This window comes from Girardinichthys multiradiatus, chromosome 7, assembly GCF_021462225.1.
Source record: "Girardinichthys multiradiatus isolate DD_20200921_A chromosome 7, DD_fGirMul_XY1, whole genome shotgun sequence".
In the NCBI taxonomy this organism is placed as follows: domain Eukaryota; kingdom Metazoa; phylum Chordata; class Actinopteri; order Cyprinodontiformes; family Goodeidae; genus Girardinichthys; species Girardinichthys multiradiatus.
Genome location: NC_061800.1, coordinates 40,881,374 through 40,905,725, shown reverse-complemented (window position 1 = coordinate 40,905,725; position 24,352 = coordinate 40,881,374). Strand labels below are relative to the sequence as shown.

Here is a 24,352-nt window from a genome sequence, read left to right as displayed (position 1 = left end):
CTTTTACCTGGCCCTGAAATGCAGTGCAACTCAACAAGTGTTCATGCATTAAATACTTGTAACAATGCTTTTTAATTTCTCTATGTGGTTGCCGCAGTTGGTCTGGGTGGCCTGCCTCTCCCATCTCCTACCGTCTCCAAGCTCGTGCGGGGCCACCGTCCACTGGGAAGAACCCAGTCGGCCCCGCTGCCCCAGCAGCCGTGTGGACAGGCGCAGGCCTTGCAGCAGCTGGTGGTCCAGCAACAGCACCAGCAGTTCCTGGAAAAGCACAAACAACTGTTCCAACAGCAGCAGCAGCACATCATCAATAAGGTATCTCACCATGTGCACTTTATCAAAAAGCATTTAAACACCAGTGCAGGACCGATTTATCAGCAAGCTGTAGTTGTGCAGCTTCAGTAAATTGCTGTTTCACTGGTTTTTAAAGGGACCTGGACAATATTCCATCACTTCAACTTTCTTTGTATTTTCCTCCCAATCAAATTAGTTCTCCAGGCTCTCTGAAGTGTTCTCATATTTAACATGAAGGGAAAGAAGAGACCTTTAAATGGCCCGAAGAACATGTGAACAAGACTGCATTAGCAGAAACTGGCTCTTCTGGAGCAACATTTACCTAGAATTAACTGGAGGCTTTTACACGACACTATATGTACAAGTGCATTTAAATCACCTGCAAAAGATTCAGTTAATGTGCTCGATCTTATCTGCCATAAGCAGGATGAATCAGTCATCAATCAACAAGTCTTTAGTCTGTTTTTATTTTCTGTGTGCCCGTGTCCCTGCATCTCCTCGGTACCGTGGCAACCCTGCGTGAGGAGGAAGCTGCCTCCATATAAGCTCAGGCAGGAAATATGACTCAATGCATCACTGTGGAAGTCTGTGTTTGTGTGAGGTGTGATCAGAGAGATGCGGCGTAGCAGAATGGGTATGTGTTCTAATGTTCCTCAAGGAATAAGCTCCATCACATGTTGTTCTTTGGCTGCATGGTGCTCCCTCTGCATCCAGACTCAGGGTTGTTGTGGTTCAACCTAATCAAGTGAACATCAAGTGCAATTTAAGGTTGTTTTTATGCAGGATTAAAGGGTCTCAATGCTGTTTCTCCACGCTCAGATCCACCTTAAAAAAAATCAAACATGTTTAACAGCGATTGAGGTCGGATTGGGTCGGTTCCTCTCACACACTTGCAGACTCCACTCTTCACCTCCTCTGACACTAACTGGTTTTGTTCCAACTTGCCCTGCCGTCTGACTGCAACTCTGCAGACTGATGCAGACTTTCCTCCACTGGGAAAACTGGAGTTGGTTTGCATTGCAAACTGTCCAAACTGTGTCCCTTATGTTTCCCAGAACTTAAAGCATAACTCATCCGCATCCTTTCTATTTGTAGGGGCACAAGTCAAGGTAGCAATAACAAGGGGTGTTGGGTTAGGAGGTGGGCTGTGGGACTAAAGCAGTCGATCCCGGAACAACCTTCAACATGAACTTGCTTTCCACCATTAATTACAAGTGAGATTGATGTGCAAGTGCAGGCCTGTTAGAGAGATGAATATATTGAGTCAACGAGTGTTAAGTGTTTGTGTATAAAATCACCTCCTCTTTCCCCTGCATGCAGTCCTCATCTTCCAGCTTATTTAACAGGCTTATTTAATGCCTGCCCCCCTTATGCTTCATATCCCAGCAACTATTTTGTCCAGTGGGGCAAAAAAAAAACGGGGGTTGGATGAGAAAAAGGGAACAGAACATGAAAGAAAAGAAGAGTGAGAATCAGTGTGGCAGCACTGGTTGAATGTTTTTAGTTTGTTTGGAGAAAGGGGACTGGGATGAGGCAAGAGCCTGTTCTCTGACGTCAATAGACTGTTCCCTGGGCATTATGCCAACCAAGTGTGTGTGTGTGTGTGTGTTTATGTGGATGTGTATGCGATCCCTGCACACAAACTGGTCCAGTCCAATCATGACCTGCACATCAAGGTTGAGTTCTCTGACGACAGCGACGGGGACAGCTGCCACAACAAGATTACAAGATTCCCCCCTCCACAGTTCCTGCAGTTCGCTCCTTCTTTCCCTCGTGCCCCTTAGCTCAGTTTTCTGAGTTCAAACAAGGTGACCTTAGAAATCAAATTACAAACAGGCAAAAGGATTCCGTCAGAGGGTGAAGAACAAACAATTGACTTACGCCAGAAACACATTTGCCTTTAATTACTTCTTAGGAGCCTTTCCTCGCATATTTTGTCTGTTTGGAGGATGTGTTTTGCACGTCCTGCAAACATTTCATATAAACAAGACAGAGTATGTAACTGCTAAGATTCTTGAATTTGCTGAGTAAACTACACCCTGTTCTAGTTTCCCAAACTTCACCTCCTGGGAGTTCTCTATATTCCGACTCTAGTATGCCCTCTAGTGGACTTTTCTAGTAATAATTGGTGCACAGAGGGGAACACAAAAAGGCTCTCAATCGAACCCGTGTCCATGAATCTGAGGTTATAGAGAAAGTTTATTTCTGGGTCTGGGGTTCAGAGTACAGAACAGGTTTATCTCTGTCTGTTTAATGTTATGTTGATTTAAACTCAAGGTCTCCTGTGTTTTTGTACTTGGCCTCATCGATCAGCTATTTTTGGATTGGAAAGATTATCGGTGGACACGTAGTTGTTATATATGTCTTTTTTGATGCATTTTATTGTCAAATATTATCTTACATAAAAAGGTATATTTCGTTTTTTGTCAAGAGATCCACTTTTAAATAACGCTTGTAACTTTCTTTTTGTAGCTCCTTACAGATGTTTGAGGGAATTTTTTCTCTCCAGGTGTACCAGGTTTATTTCAAGCACCCTTAAGACTAAAATCGGATCCAAACCTTACCTCTCTTGTCTCCTCATTCTCCAGATTATGTCCAAGCCCGGTGACCAGGTGTCAGTTGCAGGTTCCGGAGCCTCTGTGCCAGGTAGGCAGCATCAGAGTCACCCAGAGGAGACGGAAGAGGAGCTCAGGGAGCACCAGGGTCTCACCTCATCTTCGTCGTCGTCATCCACTTCTTCTGGGCCAGAAACAGGGTTGATACGGGGTCTGATCATTAAGCAGGAACCTCCAGACCTCCAAGAGGAAGAGGAGAGGGAACAACTGGATCAGAGGGAGAGACAGCCTGAGCAGGACTTCATGTTCAAACAGGTGAGATATCAGTGGGTGTGACAAACTTATACTCAAAGATGGAAACTAAGAAGAGAGAACGTCACAATGTAAAATGTTTTATCTGCATTTAGTCCGAAGCCATCATTGTTCAGACTAGTTAGTGTCTTATGATGGGAGATATTTGGTTGATCTTAATTGCAAAATGATTGACTTAGATATGATTATGACTGTTCGGTTTTGTTTTTTTAAATCAGAAAGAGTGATTTAAATGTCTGGTCACTAGAGAATCGGAAGAACTTTGAAAGCTGCTATGTGCTACAACAAGGTTTATTCCCGAGAAAACTCATTGTGGAGAAGATGAACTGTAGAATAAGAAACATTTCCGAACTTCAGAACACTTGAGTGTCAAAATAGCAAGACAGAACAATAAACCCACTCAATTAGTCAGATAATATAAATATAAATCTAATGAGGAACATTGGAAATATGATACATGCTCAGAATATTACAGAACTAATCAAATTTTACAAATATAAACAAGTACGACCAATTAATGAGAAAACATGGATAAAAATAAAGGCATCAACTAACGTCCGAAAAAAATAAATAACCAAATTGTTACAAGCAAAAAATATATATATAAAATCTTAGGAATTGACATTAATACTTTTAATTCAACAAACATGTTTCCTCTAACTGGAATTAATATTAACGTTTTCAAGTAGTCAACCAGATTCCCAACTGATAGAGAATGTGTGAAGAGAGTTAAAGATAAGGGTGATGGCAAGGAGGCCTTCCTGCCTCAAAACCTGGAGCTCAACACCAAAGATACAGGTCCTTCTCAAAATATTAGCATATTGTGATAAAGTTCATTATTTTCCATAATGTAATGATGAAAATTTAACATTCATATATTTTAGATTCATTGCACACTAACTGAAATATTTCAGGTCTTTTATTGTCTTAATACGGATGATTTTGGCATACAGCTCATGAAAACCCAAAATTCCTATCTCACAAAATTAGCATATTTCATCCGACCAATAAAAGAAAAGTGTTTTTAATACAAAAAACATCAACCTTCAAATAATCATGTACAGTTATGCACTCAGTACTTGGTCGGGAATCCTTTGGCAGAAATGACTGCTTCAATGCGGCGTGGCATGGAGGCAATCAGCCTGTGGCACTGCTGAGGTCTTATGGAGGCCCAGGATGCTTCGATAGCGGCCTTTAGCTCATCCAGAGTGTTGGGTCTTGAGTCTCTCAACGTTCTCTTCACAATATCCCACAGATTCTCTATGGGGTTCAGGTCAGGAGAGTTGGCAGGCCAATTGAGCACAGTGATACCATGGTCAGTAAACCATTTACCAGTGGTTTTGGCACTGTGAGCAGGTGCCAGGTCGTGCTGAAAAATGAAATCTTCATCTCCATAAAGCTTTTCAGCAGATGGAAGCATGAAGTGCTCCAAAATCTCCTGATAGCTAGCTGCATTGACCCTGCCCTTGATAAAACACAGTGGACCAACACCAGCAGCTGACACGGCACCCCAGACCATCACTGACTGTGGGTACTTGATACTGGACTTCTGGCATTTTGGCATTTCCTTCTCCCCAGTCTTCCTCCAGACTCTGGTACCTTGATTTCCGAATGACATGCAGAATTTGCTTTCATCCGAAAAAAGTACTTTGGACCACTGAGCAACAGTCCAGTGCTGCTTCTCTGTAGCCCAGGTCAGGCGCTTCTGCTGCTGTTTCTGGTTCAAAAGTGGCTTGACCTGGGGAATGCGGCACCTGTAGCCCATTTCCTGCACACGCCTGTGCACGGTGGCTCTGGATGTTTCCACTCCAGACTCAGTCCACTGCTTCCGCAGGTCCCCCAAGGTCTGGAATTGGCCCTTCTCCACAATCTTCCTCAGGGTCCGGTCACCTCTTCTCGTTGTGCAGCGTTTTCTGCCACACTTTTTCCTTCCCACAGACTTCCCACTGAGGTGCCTTGATACAGCACTCTGGGAACAGCCTATTCGTTCAGAAATTTCTTTCTGTGTCTTACCCTCTTGCTTGAGGGTGTCAATAGTGGCCTTCTGGACAGCAGTCAGGTCAGCAGTCTTACCCATGATTGGGGTTTTGAGTGATGAACCAGGCTGGGAGTTTTAAAGGCCTCAGGAATCTTTTGCAGGTGTTTAGAGTTAACTCGTTGATTCAGATGATTAGGTTCATAGCTCGTTTAGAGACCCTTTTAATGATATGCTAATTTTGTGAGATAGGAATTTTGGGTTTTCATGAGCTGTATGCCAAAATCATCTGTATTAAGACAATAAAAGACCTGAAATATTTCAGTTAGTGTGCAATGAATCTAAAATATATGAATGTTAAATTTTCATCATGACATTATGGAAAATAATGAACTTTATCACAATATGCTAATATTTTGAGAAGGACCTGTATATAATCAGAACACCAGAGGAAATAAGTTATGAGATTTATTTTTAAATGTAAATGAAAACATTTTTTTTTCAAAATGTATGTTTTTCACTGGTTTTATCATTTTTTTGAAGATTCCCAGGGGAGTTAAAAATTGTTGTTTATGAATGGATGGATGGAAAAGTAAATAAGTAAATCCGTTTTTAGGACTCAATGAGAAGCTAAATAGGAGAAGTTTGCCCCCAGCCTCCCTCCTGTCCTCAGGAAGGCCATAGCAGAGCCATTGTAGCTAAAAGATGCCTTTATGTAGGTTTTTGTTTTACCTTTCAGGAATGAATGATTCTTGTCTAGGCAAGCAATGTAGTGCTTCTCCTTTAAAGCTTGTGAACATGGTGGATTGAAAACTTCACAAATATTAACAAGTCCCATTCCATCCGCTTAGCATTCAAACGGACATTTGTTTCCTCTCTTTCCAACATTAATTCTGTTAAACAGCACAAACAAAGCAGTACACCACAGCAGCTGGAATAGTAAAATTACAACACACTCCTCCTGTTAAGTTGTCCTCTGACTTAAGCAAGTATGGAATATAAATACTGCACACCCACACAAACTACTGTTGTACCCTGTCATCAATGTTTCCTGCTCAGCATTATTTGTTCTCGGATCTCTCCAACGTACGTTCCTAATCTCTGTATTACTCAGACTATTTGTGACCACGCTCCCAGGCAATCAGAACAGGGCGTCCTCATCTGTCCGGCCCATCCCTGTTTTCTGTTCAGCCAAATTCAATCAGGCACTCCTCTCACTGTCACCATGGCGCCCGTACAGTAGTGCAGGCAGACACGCCCATCACTGCGATGCAGCACTTAGGCTGAGAGCGAAAAAAGGAACAAAAATGTTCACATGAGGTGAATATAGATACTTTTTAGTCACTTTCATCCAAAGCTGTTAAGTAATTTCCGAAGAAATGTTGAATGATCGATGGTTACTCGATTCTTTCCTTGGTAGGCATTCACACTCTCATCAAACATGAAAATCCAGGGGTTATAGACAAACATTATTTGGGATTTTGCTTGTATGTAGAGCTAAAAACTTGTTTTGTTACAAAACAACAGAAAACCTCTGTGCAACATTAAACGGTTATCTGTAATGTGAAGGTGTATGGTGCCCCCTTCTGGTATGAGACATGTATTGCAGTCCAGCTGTCATGCAGAGTCTATAAGAGTGTTTCTGTGTGTGAGAGCAGCAGGCGATGCTCTTAGAGCAGCAGCGGATCCACCAGCTGAGGAGCTACCGAGCCTCCATGGATGCAGCCGGGTTACCAGTCAGCGTTGCTGCACATCGTCCTCTGTCCAGGACTCAGTCATCTCCAGCCTCTGCTTCCTTCCCCATTGTAGTCCAGGAGCCTCCAGTGAAGCATCGATTTACTACAGGTCAGTAGGAATACACAGTCCCACCTAAATACAGTCTCTAGGGTGTTTTTGTATCAGGACATAAGAAAAATCATGTGTCTAACCTTTAAGTGTACAAAAACACAAACAATTACAGTATAATGTTATAATGTAGTCATCAGAAAGGAAGTCAAAAAGGTAAAGTACTTGCTTTCTGCTTCAACAAGATTTAAAAAAGGGAAAGTAACAGCCAAATGTTGCTAATTAAATGCATCAGTTAACCAATCGTCATCAGTATCACAAGTTTTGAAAATAAAAAATCCCAGTAAATTTCCCCTGAGGTCAGGCCGTGCAATGCTCAGAAAAATCCCTACAGCTCCACCTCAGACTCAATTGTCCTCTGTTAGCTTGTTAAATATTACATTAAAAAACATCTGAACCAGCGCGGCTTCATTAAAAGAAAACCTCTTCACCCTAACAACAACATGGCTGCTCAATTTAACTTTGCAAAGTTGCATTTGCATTTGAATAAACCACAAAGCTCCTGGAACTATGTGTTTTGGACCGATGAGACCAAAGTAGAGAAGTTTAGCTACAACGCATAGCTTCATGTTTGGAGAAAAGAACCACAACATTTCAGTGCAGAAACCCCTAGATAGCTATGGGGTATGGTGTTGGAGGTGTGATGATTGGGGCTTTTGCAGTCACATGACCTTGCATCTTTCAATCATTAAGGCAGCCATGAACAAGAGCAGTGGACTAACATTCCTTCACATTCAAGTGAGAGGGACTAAAAGCCATAAAGAATAACACTTATGGCTGCTAATGGCTTTTTCTACACATATTGAATCTGTTTTGTGTTTTTGTGAACTTAAGGGTCGGTTTAGATTTCTTTTACAACCTGGTGAAGACCAGAGGAGTTATTTGTGTCCTGATATGTAAAAACACTGGAATTTATTACTTAATTGGTGTCATAAATGGAGAGTATTTTATGCCTTTCTTCATGTTCCAGGTCTAGTGTATGACTCCTTGATGCAGAAACATCAGTGTATCTGCGGCAACGCCACTATTCATCCAGAACATGCTGGTCGTATTCAGAGTATCTGGTCCCGGCTGCAGGAAACGGGCCTCAGGGCTCAGTGTGAGGTGAGTCCGATTTTGGCCTGAGGAACTAGAAAACAATCGGATATGTATATCAAATATATATACATGCATCACATTATTGACTTTATGTAATAAAAACTTAAGTTTTAAATTAGTCTATCTTTTCTTTCTGTTATTTTGGTATTTAAATGGTGTATATTGTGCATTTTAATTATTAATAGTTTTTAGGTTATTAGTTTTTAACATGAGAAGAAGATGACAAGGATGATTGTATTGGAGTGAGGATGCTTTCCAAATAGTACTATAAAATTTCTATTTTGCCACATTAGGCAAAATTTGCCACATTAAGCAAAATTAAACAGAAACAATTTAGATTTTTTTTTTTAAATCATGTCGATTAGCAGAGACAGAGCTGCTGTTACAACTTTCTACCAGAAGAGGGCAGTGTTAATCTGGTTATCTGACATTTGGCTTTAAGCAGGATACCCCAACCTACACACTTTAAAGTTTAGGTTTTAAGCATGTTACTCTGTATTTCTGATACCATTTAGTCATATATTAATTGATGCTGCACATATCTGCTTCTCATCAAAAATCAAAGGTTCCATGTTCAAACCCGATTCTTGCTCTCTTTTCAGTGTATCCGTGGTAGGAAGGCCTCACAAGAGGAGTTACAAATGGTCCATTCTGAGGCCCACGTCCAGCTGTACGGGACCAACCCGCTGCGACAGAAACTAGACTGTAAGACATGCATCTTCACCAGTGCATTCAAACACTCGTTCTGCTCCTGAACCTGCAGAAAAGATTGAACCTTAGTTTAATCTAATAAATTACTGGTGACTGTGTCACTAAAACAAAACAAAACATTATTATTGTGGCTAAATGTAATACACTCAACAAAAGGTCCTGTAACTTTGTCAAATTGATGCTAATATACCACCACTACATCTTAGATGCTTTTAATCCACAGTTTCTGCTGAAAGAATCTGTTTTAATGCTTAAACCACCCTGAAACAAAAGGCCCAATCTAATAAAGTGGTGGATGTGTAACAATAAAGTCAGGACCCTCTAAAGCTGTTAAGTTAAAAGTCACATAAGCTGCTTTGTCACTTAAGTCTGAGCTCAAAGTGCAGATGGAGCCAGAGAGGTTGGTGTGTGTGAGATTAAATACATTTATAATCCAGAAACCGATGGGGCAGATCCCAGTGGTGATCTTAACTTTCATACCAGAGGAAGAGTTCAGATCTTCTTACACGGCTTTATTACCAGATACTCTGAGACTGATCACATCGTTGGGATTAATATGCAAACTGTGATTAAAACAGCAAAGTCTGCTACGAATGATAGAAAACGTGCTAATGTTTAAACTACTACATGTAGAAGGGTGAAAATAGCTTCTACTTATGATGTTAAAAACATGAAAATAAACGTACCTTTTATAGCCACAGCATTATCTCAACTTGAAAACTGTAAAATATTGCTTAAGCTGAGTACATTTATCATGTGGGGTAAAAATCACACATTAATAAAGACATTTTCTCCTTTTAACTAACTGGGGCCACACTCACTGGCACCCCTAAAAGTTTATGTAAAATAAAAGTAGCTAAAGTTTTTTAAATATTTTACTTGATCATTTGACCAGAGTATCAAGAAAACTTTTGAAAAATCGTACATGATTTCTCTTCACTCTTCAAAACCGGAAAGAAAACACGACATTTAGGTCCATAGGGAAATGGCTAGAAAGGTGTCAATATCTACGATCAGGACGACAATTAAAAAGTTTCAAACAAGGGGAACTGTGACAAACAAGGCTGGATGAAGACCCACGTTTATCCTGTGACGGTACCATCACAAATTACAGGTTGCGTTTTCCAGTGTGAGTTTATGGTACTGCATTAAAAAGGCCTTTTTATATATCTTTACCACGATTGCCAGTAAGTGTGGGGGTGCTGTGTACCAGTTACTCTGACATGCAGAATAAGGGTTGTTGAAAGAAGTTGTCGTCATTCCCAAACATTTGTTTGGAGTACAAGTAAATTAGCCGATTAATCTTTGTTTATTGACCTTCAGTGACAGAACAGAACCCTTTCTGGTCTAATCCCAGAGGAGACCCTTGATTGTGAGGTCAATGAGATCTTTATTTCTTGCCCTGTTCAAATTAAAGCATCCACCCTGTGTACTCTTGCTGTTAGATAAGGTCAGAAAGTCAAATGTGACGTTTTAGCGGGTCATGTGCTCATTTGGGCCTTTGTGGCCCAAAACTTTCCTTTTCACCTGCTGACCTTTTTCCTTTTTACCCCCATCTCATTTCTTAAATCCATTTATTCTCCTTCAGGTTCTGTGAACCCCATGTTTGTGAGGTTACCATGCGGAGGCATCGGGGTAAGTGACTCTACAAACATTCGCTGTCTAATTAAAACGTTTTAACTTGCAGTATGTGGGTGATGTTTCTCTCTAACTGGGTTTTTAAGCCATGCCACTTGATTTAGTGGACAGGCTGTCATGTTTTTGCAGAAGTGTGATCATCTGATCATCAAGTGCTTGACTCAGGAGTTCAGCAAATAGTTTCAGTATCATCTGATATTAGTGAGACATCCCAGCAGCCTTCGCCCACGCTCTTCTCTCTCTGCCCACGGATTCAAATATGCTCCAATTTGTGTCTCTCACACACACACACACACACACACACACACACATATAAAACCACCGCCCTCGAGGACTAGAGGCAAACAAAAGCTGTTACTTGCCTTTCCGCTGCATTTAAAATTATAACCAGATGTTTGGAGCTCTGTGTGCGTGTGTGTGTGCTGGCGGATTCGGTGATTGTGTTTTTGTGGATGTTTGTGTGTTCTCGTGGTGATTTCGGTGCATGTTTGCATCTCTGAGAGTTCTCTTTTTAAAACCAAAATAATCAAACTTTATATTTCCTGTTGTTTTTTTCACACGGTTAATAATTTTAAGGCCTATCAAGCCTAATCGTACCTCCAGGTTATCTCTTGCTAAATTTCACTTCCTCTATACTTTGGAATGAAAAGGGAGCTGAAGAGTACCATGCTGCTCTGCTTTTTATAATGGCAAATGGGATCAAATTGTTGTCTTCCTGTAATACACTCACAAGTTATGCACACAAACACACATATGCTTACAAATGAAAGGTGGGCGGGGGGGGGCTGAAATTAGTCTGTCAGACTGCAGAGATCCGTCGTTTCATTATTCCCTCTCCTTTAAAGCTCTGACACAGCTTCCCATTTCAGCTTTTTCCTGCACAGTTATCGCCTCAATTCCCTGCTGAAAGCAACATCAACATGGGAAACAATAAATTGTCTCCTTCATTCATGTTCAAAACAGCATCATTACACTGATTTGTGTTTTAAAATTCACTTCCCTTTTCTCTCGCTTGGTTTCTCACTCAGTCATTGTCTGGACTAATAACACACACAGTCACGCTGCTTCCGTTGGCTTGAAGAGGGAAAGTAAGAGCCAGGTGCTGCTGTTTGAATGCACATGATTTATTGATCATCATTAGTCCGATCACCTCTATAAAAGCAGGAGTTTTGATATTTGTCTGGTCTGAAGCACATAGCTGTGTGTGAACACAATGCCAGGATGGAAAGATATCAGCAATGAATTTAGAGAAGCAATTTATGCCACCAATCAATCTGGAAAGGCTTATGAAGCCATTTCTGAATACAGTATGATGATGCATCCAGCTCACGAAAACAGATCGAGAGAATTAGACAAAATTTCAGCCATTTTCAGAACATATTTTTTGAAGAGCGTGTGGCGTGGCCGATGTCCGTTGTCTTTTGCACTTGCAAAGTTGCATCTGAAAGAACCAAAAAACTCTTGGAATCATTTCCTTTGGATAGATTAGACTAAAATAGAGATAAATCTAAAAAACAGAACTCTGACATCTGAATAGAACCGGTTTGATAAGTATCACAAGGCACAGCACCATGGGGTGTCAGCCGCCGCCATTGAGGGTTGTATCAGAACAAGCAGCTAATATCAGATGTCAAGTAAGGTGTTGGTCTTCTAATGGTTTGGGCTTATACTGATTCTAAACTCAATATGAATATGACTTTTATCTGTGTAACATCTTAATCGAATGGCTGATGTTGGGTCATGCAAAAAATGCTTCATGAAGAACAGTTGACCAAAATTTCTCTTTAACATTTTTAGAGAAAGACAAAGCTGCACAGAAAATTACTGCTTTAAATCATTGCTGCTGAAGGCCATTGAATTATGGGGTCAATTAAATTATTCCTATCGCCAACATGCTTCATTCACTTTGCATCCCTTAGATTCACCCAAGCAGCTCCACTCTCTTACTCCTTCCTGTGTCGTGTTTCTTTAGACCTCAGTAAAGGCTTCACAGTTTCATTTCATGACAGTGTCTTTCGTGGCGCAACTAAAAAGACCTGCTTTTCTTCTCGGTGGATGTTATTATGGAGCAATCATCCACACTTGATGAGGTCCATCACTGGAGATGGGAGTAAAGACGGGCCGACCGGGTTTAGGGCTGGCCGCTGATTGGTCGTGTGACTGAGCAGCTGAATAAATGGCAAAGATTGATGTTTAGCAGAGGCTATTAACTGTATGGTAAAGCTAACATAATGAAACTGGAAGAGCTTACATCGGATGGTCTTCGCAGATCTTCTCCTTCTGCCATCTGCACGTGTGACACGCAGACCTTCTGGTTTCTTCTTTTCTTCGCCCGCGTCTTCACTCTGTTTATCACCCGCTCCATCTGCCTGCAGTATCTACCACGACTGATGGAGGGAGTGTATATTATCCTCTGTGCAGCCCTGTGTATAATCAATCACCGAGCGCATTGTGCTCCACTTGACTTAAAAAGCTTGCATGTACATGCGTGCGTATAGTGGCTGAGAGCCAGGTGTGCCTCAGCATTAATCAGTTTTGACCTCTGAATCGCCAACCTGAGGCTTAGCGTCTTCCAACACAAATGTGCTGCACGAACAATCAAGCTGGAAGACTTTTTGTTGAAAAAAAACAAAGTAAATAAATCCACCATTTTATAGCAGTTCTCATAAATATGTTCACTGTACAGCACAACTTCCAGATTTCTAACTCATTTTGTGGTTTATATATATAATGAAACCCTAGCGGTTTTTTTTCCATTTAAGCAACAAATATTCTTGAATTTGTGTGTTTGCAGGTGGACAGCGACACAATCTGGAATGAGATCCATTCGTCTACAGCGGCTCGTCTGGCCGTCGGCTCTGTGGTGGAGCTGGTTTTCAAAGTAGCGGCAGGAGAGCTGAAGGTGTGTTTGGACTTAAGTTCTGCCTGACTGCTTGCTGGTGCTGGGCCTCATGCTGTGGTATGGTAGTTATGGTAGTTTACAGATACATGTTAGTAGGGAAGATGATAAATTTAATACATTTATTTATAAATAAAAATTCTAAGTAACATATTGGAAATACAGGAGTTGGACAATGAAAGTGAAACACCTGTCATTTTAGTGTGGGAGGTTTCATGGTTAAATTGGACCAGCCTGGTAGCCAGTCTTCATTGATTGCACATTGCACCAGTAAGAGCAGAGTGTGAAGGTTCAATTACTAGGGTAAGAGCACAGTTTTACTCAAAATATTAAAATGCACACAACATTATGGGTGACATACCAGAGTTCACAAGAGGACAAATTGTTGGTGGACGTCTTGCTGGCGCATCTGTGACCAAGACAGCAAGTCTTTGGGATGCATCAAGAGCCACGGTATCCAGGGTAATGTCAGCATACCACCAAGAAGGACGAACCACATCCAACAGGATTAACTGTGGATGCAAGAGGAAGCTGTCTGAAGGGGATGTTCGGGTGCTAACCCGGATTGTATCCAAAAAACATAAAAGAAGAATGGCTTAAAATCCCTCTGACCACTGTGCAGGACTTGTATATGTCATTCCCAAGACGAATTGACACTGTATTGGCCGCAAAAGGAGGCCCTACACCATACTAATAAATTATTGTGGTCTAAAACCAGGTGTTTCAGTTTCATTGTCCAATCTGAACTTTACAATCTGAAAAGCAATACACACCCAGCTTCATATTTAACTGTTAATTTGCAGTCACATTAATTTTACTCCAACAATGTTCTAAAATGTAAAATAAAACTGGTCTGGTTCCGGATGTGAGTGGTACCTACATCTGAACAAAGATGTGGAAAATGTTTTTCTAAAAAGCCCTGTCTGTGTCCAGTCTGTCCAAGTATAACCAGCACCAGTTACATTTTTCTCTCTGTTGTATGAAAACTGTACTTCCTGATTGTTTAAATGCTAGTCCAACTGTTTCAGCCTAAATATTGTTTTTTGTGGGGTTTCAACAGTTTGATGCAACGAAGAAAACAAAAAGGCATTTTGCTAAGAGTCTTCAAATGCTTATTTAAATGCTTAGTTATATAATGCACTCTCTTTGTGCACCTGGGGTAACATGGTTTCAGCATCTTTTCAGAATCTATGCTGCACATAGTCACACCATTGCTCCATCATTAGCCCCTTCCAGACAGACATCCCCACCCTGCGATGCTGCACCCCCCTCCCAGCCAGTCTCCAAGGGTCTGTGGGAGGGGCTGCTTACTTTTTGAACCCAGCAGGGAGACCCGCGCGCAGGCTCTGCAAACGCCAGCAGGCCCTACTAACAGGCCTGCTTTATTAGTATTACACCGAGGCCACCTGCAGAGCAGCTGACGCACAGAGTGTTAACTTAGCACCAACACACCGCAGACTAATGACATTCCTGAGAGTGAGACAGTAGCACGCCATGCGGAGACCCACATAGTTCTTTCCCTGGGACAGAGATCATTGAAACCTCGCCTTGTGGGTCTGATCTGTTCTTCTGCTCAGCGCTTGGCGATATCAGATTGAAATGAAATGGAAAGTTATGTTTTTCTTGAAAGAGAAACGGCTACATTTGAAGTTCCAGGGTATGGACTAACTTGTGTACACACATTCCTACTTAAGTTTTCACTCAAATGTAGATGGTCCTCCACAGGCGAAGTTCCACCTGTACCAACAACTTCTCTCTCACACACACTCAGGGATTCACCTTACATCTGTCGCTCTCCATGCCTATTCCCTCGTCTCAATGTGGCGATTTATGCACTGGGAAGCAACCCCCTTCCTTCTTTTTCTCACATCTACTCCAATATTCGTACAAATGTTAAAATGCTGATGTCCTGCAACCAGCTGAGGAACTTGTCGCCACAGTCATCATCCGACTGGCTGCTAATGCCCAGCAGCTGACTCAACATCATTAGCCCAACTCGCCTCGCTATGCATCAGCACAAATGTCTATCTCCTGTCCCCAGTAAGCAATGCGAGACTTCCACAACAGTTGAGTGGTACCTCCAGAATTTGACCCAAATCAGTCTGTGCTGCAGTATGTTTGAATGCATACATCTGCTCTCTGATGAGCAGTTGGAGGCCATCCCTCTAAATTTTAAGGACCGTATCTGTCACATCCTGACCACCTTGCTTCTCCTTCCAGAACGGTTTTGCTGTTGTTCGACCACCTGGACACCACGCTGAGGAGAGCACACCCATGTGAGTAGTTGTCATATTTTTTGAAAGGAAAAACAAGGGTTTGGTTTCATATTTTAAATATGATAAAACTGTCTCGTTTTTAATTTGTAGGGGCTTCTGTTATTTCAATTCTGTCGCCATTGCAGCCAAGCTCCTGCAGCAGAGGCTTAATGTCAGCAAAATCCTCATAGTTGACTGGGTGAGTTTAACCTGCAGAAACAGTGAGAACAGTAGGTTGTTTCTATATGGAAAAGTAACCTTTGATCGGCTCCCTACTCAGGATTTAAAAGCTGTCTGTGCTGAGCCCGGTCTACTTGTGGGGAATCTCAACTTTGTATTTTAAAAGAGTAAAACTTCTGCAGCATTCAGGAAGAATTTGTTCTCCAGTTCCGACCGTCATTGTTACTCTGATGCATCAGCAGCTGTCAACAGAAAACATGTATGTAAAACACAGCAGCAGTAAAGGGAAGCAGCTAAAAGGCCCACTGTGCAGTAAAGTTTTACTAGTCAGGGTTGTCCAAATTTATTTTTCAGGACGCTTTCTTGACATACATAGCAAGAGCAAGGGCTTAAAACAACACACTGTTTAACCTGATTGGCTTCCTGCTTCTTTATTCGCTGCTGATTCACCGCTCAGGTTATCTGTCACTGCTGAGGCATGAACCGTCCTCATTCTTGGGTTGTGAATTCTTGAGAGGCTGGATCTTTGGGGAAAGTAAGAGCATTAACCCTTCAGCTCTGGTTTTCCATATGATGTGACATTGCTCCTTATATGGTAGTGCACCTGTAGTTTCATAAAAACCTTTCTCAAAAGCATCTCGTTCTGCCAGAATGTTTTTAAGTTTAACAAACAGAGGAAAGGTGCACTGTGAGTTACGGGCAGTAATGTAAATCACTGGTGGCACTGTCACAATTTGTAGCTTTTCTACCACTAAGAGATAAAGAAATATATATAACATGTCTGATGATTGCTAAGTACATTTTTACCAACTTGTGCAGGTCTTTTATAACACTTCATTAATATGAATGGAATCAAAAACAGCACTTCCTTCCCACTCTTCGGGTCAGATCCTCTCCTTTCAATAAAGTTCTGACAAAGGCCACCTCCTGTCCAGGAGCGTAACTCCTCGGCTGGCCATGGTCATTCCCTAAAGCCCTTTGAAGGTCCCTTTCATTTCCTCTTTGTCTGTCACAGATGGAGCGTAGCCTCGTTGTCATGCTGCTCGCCTCCAGCTGAAGGGACATTTTTCAGAATCTTGTGTTTTAATACAGAAGATGAGATCATTTAACCGATGCCATGTTGTTGGCGAGAGTGAGCAGCTGTTGAAGAGTTTATTGAAGCCTTGTGACCATTTCAACAAGCCACAGCTGAAGTGTGGCACCTGCTCTCTCTGGTCTTTAGTTAGTCCAACTGTAGGTGCAGCAAGTACTTGACTATTGAATGCCCACCAAGCTCTGCAACGTGATCCTTAAATAACCCATAACCCATCCCAGAGAAGGTGGGAACTACCATGGCAACCGTTCAATAGGGTCCTTGGTCCACACTTATTTTCCGCTCTGGTGAAGATGTTAAAAAAAGTCTCAAATTAAGCAATTTTTTCAGCTCCCACAGAAGTAAATATTTTTATTTTATTTTAATTTCTTTAAAGAATATCATTCACAGTTTATGGTTTTATTTAAACAAGTGTTCTGGTATTCAAAGAGGTTTTGTCAATCATGAAGTCTAACAAGTTTTCTAGGCTCTTTAGAAGATAAACAGGCCCACAGCATTACAGATCCTCCTCCATACTTGACAGTGGGCATCTGCCTGGGTCGAGTGCTATTATTAGTCATTGTATGATGGCATATCATTCATGTCATTTCTGTCACATTCACTGTTTTATGTTTAACCATGTTCATTATGTTTCCCTGTCGCATGTAAATAAATGAGTCACAGCATTAAAGGCTGGATATTTAAAAATCTTCATTGTGAGATTATGGTGGTGTAATAAAAAATTATTGTTATAATAGATTTGTTTAAGGCCTTTCTTCCCAGCATAAGGATGCCAGCTAGATTCTTTTAAATCTGTTATTATAAGTGATTGTTTTTTTCCACTGGAGTCAAAAAGCTTTAACCTACACACTTCTCATTCCAGGATGTGCACCATGGTAATGGCACCCAGCAGGCCTTCTACGCAGACCCCAGTGTTATGTACTTATCTCTGCATCGCTATGACGATGGGAACTTCTTCCCAGGCAGCGGCGCACCTGATGAGGTCTGTTTTCATTGTCTTCGCTGTCTTCTCTGTCCACAGGTTTCTTTAGATTTCTGCTCATTAAATCGTGTTTATGCTCCACAGGTGGGCAGCGGTGCAGGTGTGGGCTTCAACGTGAACATGGCATTTACTGGAGGCCTTGAACCTCCCATGGGGGATGCAGAGTATCTAGCTGCCTTCAGGTAAATCCTTGACATTACCTTCAACTTTACTGAGTTGCTTTTAATTTTTTTTTCTTGGATCTGTTTCTGAGAAAAACAAAGAATTGCCAGCTGTAGGATTTAGTATTTTTGGCACTGGCTTTAAAAAAATCACCACAAGTTATAAATGAATGATCTGCTGGGAGCCGTTGAATAGGCAGGGGGCTTGTCCTCGTGCCAAGCCTGACTTCTATTTGGACACCTGACGGCTGCTAAATATAAAACTTCTCCAGCTCACCCTGAACACATCCACACATGCAGACACACACACACACACACACACACACACACTGTAGATGTCGCTTACCCGTTTTGGATTCATGCATCTTGAAAGCGGCGGGACTGGAATCCTTCCAGGGCTCTTTGAAGGCGAATCCATGTTCTCAGCTGTGCGTCCATCTGATCTGAAGCCGAAGCATCAAACTGACCGGCCTGACCGTCTTATCACAGCCTTCTGCACGCAATCTCCAGGAAGCACACCTCAGCCTGTTGATGCACATCAGAGCCCTGTTTGCTCTCACTCACCCGCCTTTTCACTCTTCCCTTTCTGTCTGATCCCGGTCTTTCAACCCCTCTGTCTGCATACCATCTGATGACAAGTGATATATTATGTAATTTATACTGCTGACATGTTTGGAACGCTGAAGCTAAAAGCTATTTTGGGTTACCATACATTTATGTTAATACCAAATCAATGAGGAACATTTAAAAAAATTAGATAAAAGAACATCGGCACTAAAGGTTTTCTTTTGAAGTTTGTGTTACAGACAGGTTTTTGAATTTTTATCCAAAAGTATTTATACCTCTTAAACCGTTTGCATTTTTTCATGTTGCTACAACAAACTTCAAGGTATTTTATTAGGATTTTATGTGGTAGACCAACAGAAAGTAGCTCAAAGCTGTGAAGTGGAAGGAAAAGGATACAATTCTTTCCAAAAAATCTAAAAAGTGTCTTGACACCTCACTTTAATAATACCCCCAAAGAAACATTAGAAGTCAACTAATTAGTGTGTGTAATTTATTGTTGGTATAAGTGCAGCTGTTCTGTTTCTGGCCTCTGAGGTTTGTTAGAGAACATGAGTGAACAAACAGCATCATGAAGACCAAGTAACACAACAGACATGTCAGTGATTACTTACCGAGACATGGCTCCCCACCTAACCTGGCCGGCTGGTCGCAGAGAGCATGAATCAGAGAAGCATCCAAGGTAACTGGTGGCACTGCAAAGATCTGCACCTTCAATGGGAAAATCTGTCGACATCTTAACTATAAGCCGTGCTCTCCAGAAATCTTTATGCAAGAGTACCAAGAAAAAAAGCCATTATTGAAAGAAAGGCGAGAGAAGTTCTGTTCGCAGTTTACGGCTAGCGAACATTTGGAAGAAGGTGCTTAGATCAGATTTGAGACTGTGGCGGAGGTTCACCTTCCAGCAACACCATGACACTAAACATGCACAGCTACGATGGAATGGTTAAAATAAGAGTACAGTCATCTATTAGAATGGCCTAATCAAAGTACAGACCTAAATCCAATTAAGAATCTTTGGCAAAACTTGAATATTGATGTTTACTGGTGCTCTTCATCCAGTCCGACTGAGCTTGAAAGAAAAAAAAAGAAAGAGAAAGGTCGTTCTTCAAAGTATTCACTCAGGAAGACCTAAAGGGGTATGAATACTTTTGTGATGCTGTGTGGAAGCACAAACAGAAAACATGATACTTTCAATCCATTGTTTATCTGTGTATCTCGACTCTCCTGCTTCTTTCCTCCCCCCTCTGTCTCCCGGATGGGGGTGAGTGCCCTGCAGCCGGCACCTCTCCATTCCTCTGCTGGCCTGCGCCACGTTGCATTTACAGGGAATCAAGTGTGAGCCTCCAGAAAGCACAGAGAGAAAAAAGATAAGAAAATTGGTCCTAATGAAAACCAGAAGCACCGACTCTCTCTCCTTTTTTCTCCCCCTCCTCCTCCTCTCTTCCAATCTCCCTCTTTACCATGAACTTGGCGAGAAAAGAGAGCAGGAGAATTAAATTTAATTCAGAACAGCTCTCTGCAGCAGCAGATGACAGGGCTTTGAAGTGTAAGCGTGCGTGTGTGAGTTTTTCACTCTCTTCATTCTTTCTCTGCTTTTTTTTTCTTCTTTTTTTATGAACGAAGAGGGAAAGCCTTCAACCTCTGCCGTTTAACCTTTGGTTTGCTGGTTTGATGCAAACTTGCATCTACTGGACAGTTTATGTTTCCTTCAGACGAACTTTCAAAGGGTGGAGGAGGCTGAACGTATCTGATAACGTTATGAAAATATAACTTCAGTGATGTCATGATCTTTATGTCAGCTTTGACTGTTTTTATAACCTACACCCTGCTGAATTGATTTTTAGGTTTGTTTTTCTGGGTTGTGTATCCAATTACTAGTAAACATTATGTTTAACTCTCTATCCACACAAACACAGGCCTCAGATAACTAATGCTTACCTGTTGCTGGGTAAACCAAACAACACTAAACAACAGATGACGCTGCATAACTGACAAGTGACTCTAATCACAGTAAAATCAGATTGAAAGAGAGCCGACTGCTCTGAATGTTGTAACCGTTTTTCTCAGGATGTCCCGTTGCTTACGCCTGGGTCGTAAACTCTCCCCTCCATCTTTTATTCATCTCTGCATACATAGCCTCTGATTCACACCCAATTAGTGCTCCTCAGAAACCACTGGCTTCCTTGTTTTGCTAAGCTTTTAATTGATTACCACGGCTTTTTATTTCTTTAAATGTCAGGATATTTTTCTAGAGTTTGGGGTGGGGGTGTTTGGGCGAAACAGATGACACCAGCAGTATTCTCCTTCAGAACCAGACCTGTTTCTGCACATTGCTCAAGGGTGAGCGAGGAGGAGGTGTGGAAGCCCCTGGTGGTTTAGGTGTCCTTGGTAGTCAAGGTTTTCCCTTAACAGCGTCTGTGGCTGACTGCCTTTATTAAATGCGGGGTCCTTTAGGGCTCATATCCTAATAGACCAAGGCTGTGGCTTTATGTGGGCTGATTATTTCACATATCTGCAGAACTATCATCAGTTTTGTGTGTGTTCTCTTTCCAGATAGTCCTTCTCAATGAAACTCGTTTATCTCCTAAGCATGACGTCTAACCCTGAAATGTTGCCACATGCTCGCTGGAGCACAGTGACGCATGCGCTGCGTGTATCCCTGCTGTCTGGGACTCCCGAAAACCTTGTAATGCTATCTCCTGCCTCTCCTTTCGCCAGCTGTGTGTATGTTATAGTGTTGTGTTGTGATGGAGGGTGTGCAAAGCTCAGGGCTGTAATTTGGTGGTAAGCAAGAGATGGAAAACCCTGTGGCCTCCCGAGTTCAGGGCAAGCTGCCTGTCCACAGCCAGCTAACCGGCACCATGTTCCTGAGGTCAGCAAAGTGCAGGGGACCTACAACAGAACCTTGTGGTACTCCATCAGTCAGAGACCTCATAAAAATGCTGTTTGCCCAAATATCCCAGAAACCTAAAAAAAGTGAGTAATTCCACAGGGAACTGGGGAGAGACTCTTGTTTTATTATCTGGAGAGGCCGGCTGTTCATGAGCCAAATCATACCTGCTAAATTATGTTAAACCCACATGTTTCTAAAGGGTCGAATACTGTTGCTCTTTGGTTTTTAAAAGTTCACTGGTTTGAGATCAGATTTTATTCTTTCAGGGCCCTAAATAAACTACTCTGGATCTACTTTGCATCTCTGGATTTCCAATAAAAAAAACACTACAATACCTTTATTCTGGCAGTTATGGCGATAACCTGCCCATTGACACCAAAATAAAGACAAAAAGATTTTAAAGTAAGCTCAAAAATTGCACAAACACAACTTCTTCCAAAGCAATCATAGCTTGTGTTTTCTTTTACAATATTTATCCTTCCTTTTGTATAATTAAAGCCTTCATCCAATGTTTGACGTTTAAGGGAAACAGAATCAGGACAAAGTGAGACAAGTTTGGAAAAACCCAGAAAAACAATTCTTTTGTTGTTTGGGTTCCTAGTACAGTAAGTGATAGAAGCATGCATGAAGTGTGCCTTTGCATAATCTCTTCTGTTAATCTCTGGGTATCCAGTCCGTACAGACACACCTTAGACTTAAAAATCATTATTTATTCGAGTTTGTTTCTCATCATAAACTCAGCTTGGAAATGAATGGGAGGTGCAAAGCAGCAGAAAATCCTTAGTGATGTAGCTACTTGTAGGAGCTGTCCACACTGACACTTAGATTTTTAGATTGTTTTGCTCCGTTTGGTGAGAAAATATTAGACAGTGCTGCCGTGGTTTTTTTTTGGCTCAGACTACCGTAGTTTTTTTGACTCGCCGAGCCATTCACTTCATGTTCCACTGTCTCACTGCAGACTATTTACTTGCAGTGTGGACGATTTGGATGTCTTAATTCAATATTTGCATATTGAATAGGCACCTCATGTGCCAATCCATATTTACACTCTGAAAATCTTTCCAGAGATCCCCAGATCTTGGGGGAAAACTTCGAGCATGCTCTCAGTTAGTTTCTGTGTCAGAAAATTGGAGTGTCTTTTATATTGTTTTCCATAACTTGAAGGAATTAATGAATGGCATGAATAAATAGTAAAAAGTTCTAAAGAAAATACAAGTTACATTTGTTTGGAAAGAAACTTTAAGGATCGATGGATTCATTGCTATTTCACGCTGTCTGAATGGGAGTCAGTGCAACTTCTGGGCTGTTCGATGCAATAAAACATCAACATAAGAGAGTAAATGTGTTTTGTAACATCATGCCAGACAGGGCAGACACTTGTGATGCAGCTGCTGGTCACTAATGAGTTTTTAAAATCATATTTTTCTCACCAGTAACTCATTCTGGGTGTGTATAATGATTAAAGGGAACAACTTCCGTCACCTAAGCCTGTCTCTACTGATGAACAATCCAGGCAAGAGGAAGGAGGTCTAATTCTGGACATGTATTACAACTTTACTGAATTTCCAGGGGATTTAATAAGACCTACCAAGCTACTTATGTTCTATAAAATATATATTGTGTATCACATAATAATGCAGTTTATAAATTACAACTTAGAACTATACTCCTTTAAAGAAAAAGGATTAAAAACCACATTGTAAGCTTTTACTGTTTTAAATCACCTCATAAATGTAGTATGTAATTTAAATAAATAAATTTAAGAAGAAATAATAAATTACCTAAAAGTTCAGAAGGTTTTTCTATGTCTTCTGATAGCGCCACCCTCTGGCTGGGGTTGATATAGTTACGGACCTTCTTCTCCATTTACGGTTGGTTCTGTTCACTGATTTTCAGTGAACAGAACCAACATCTTATTATTCTTTAACTTGCTTGCCATGATGTTTACACAACTAAATGGCGTAAAAAAACGCTTTTTTTTGGTGCTTATTTAAAGCTTTTATTGGACCAGACACGACAGCAGTTGCATCAGGTTTCACCAAAAGGACGTGTGGAGACTGTGCTAGAGTGAAGTACCCCAATTTATTGAATTCATCTTTGTCCAGGATCTTCTTCTGTCGAACTTTGACACTTAATGTTGACATAATCACAACCTATTAGAACTTCATACCACATTGATGCAGGTTAAAAAAAATATCTAGACACTAAACACTGATAAATTGAGATTAGTTTAATATTTCTTTGCATGTACTCATAATGCAGCCTCTTTTCTTCCAAACAGGGTCACCATAGAAACCTCCCTGGATTTTCCAACCACATTTTGCAGTGAATCATTGCACATTTTCCCCACCGTTGGGGATTATTTATTTATTTATGTGTATTGCGCCTGGTGTACACGGGCACTATGTGCTAACCAGTTGTTTACCGAATTAGGTTTATATACAAACAGCCGTCAATCACCACACCCATGCAGTGTTTGAGGCATCATACATAATTTGCAAACATATAATTACATATGTCCTTCTGGTTCTGCTTTTGACTTGACCATGGGGTTTATTCCTGCCACCAAATTTCCAGACTTGCCACTTCAAATAGGATGTGTGGTAATTATTCCTGTCACATTACTGTACATGCAAACATACTGAGTGGATGTTTGGTCTGAGGAACATGTAAATAAATGAAAGGTAAGGAAAGGTAACAGAGCACAACCTTTTTAGTTTTATTAGAAATGTTTTTCAATGATATTCTGAGAAAATCCAGTGGATAAAACTAGAGAAAACCAGCTGTTGCTTCACAGATCTCTGAACACCATTTGCTTTCATGCAAAGATAAACTTGCATGAAAGGTAAAGCAGAAAGTTTACAGCTTTAGAACATGCCATTCACTTCAACGACACA

At 41.2% G+C, this 24,352-nt stretch overlaps 1 protein-coding gene across 2 annotated transcripts in view; it reads left to right on the top strand.

Annotated features, from left to right (window-relative positions):
* The window catches only part of hdac4 (histone deacetylase 4), a 167,250-nt gene that overhangs the window by 122,436 nt on the left and 20,462 nt on the right, over positions 1–24,352 (top strand). For both annotated transcript variants that reach the window (XM_047370300.1, XM_047370301.1), the window contains 11 exons: positions 98–312; positions 2,880–3,161; positions 6,792–6,978; positions 7,949–8,082; positions 8,679–8,781; positions 10,376–10,422; positions 13,220–13,327; positions 15,545–15,600; positions 15,691–15,778; positions 17,715–17,834; positions 17,919–18,016. In XM_047370300.1, coding sequence (XP_047226256.1) covers positions 98–312; positions 2,880–3,161; positions 6,792–6,978; positions 7,949–8,082; positions 8,679–8,781; positions 10,376–10,422; positions 13,220–13,327; positions 15,545–15,600; positions 15,691–15,778; positions 17,715–17,834; positions 17,919–18,016 — 1,438 coding nt within the window. The remainder of the gene's footprint in view (positions 1–97; positions 313–2,879; positions 3,162–6,791; positions 6,979–7,948; positions 8,083–8,678; positions 8,782–10,375; positions 10,423–13,219; positions 13,328–15,544; positions 15,601–15,690; positions 15,779–17,714; positions 17,835–17,918; positions 18,017–24,352) is intronic.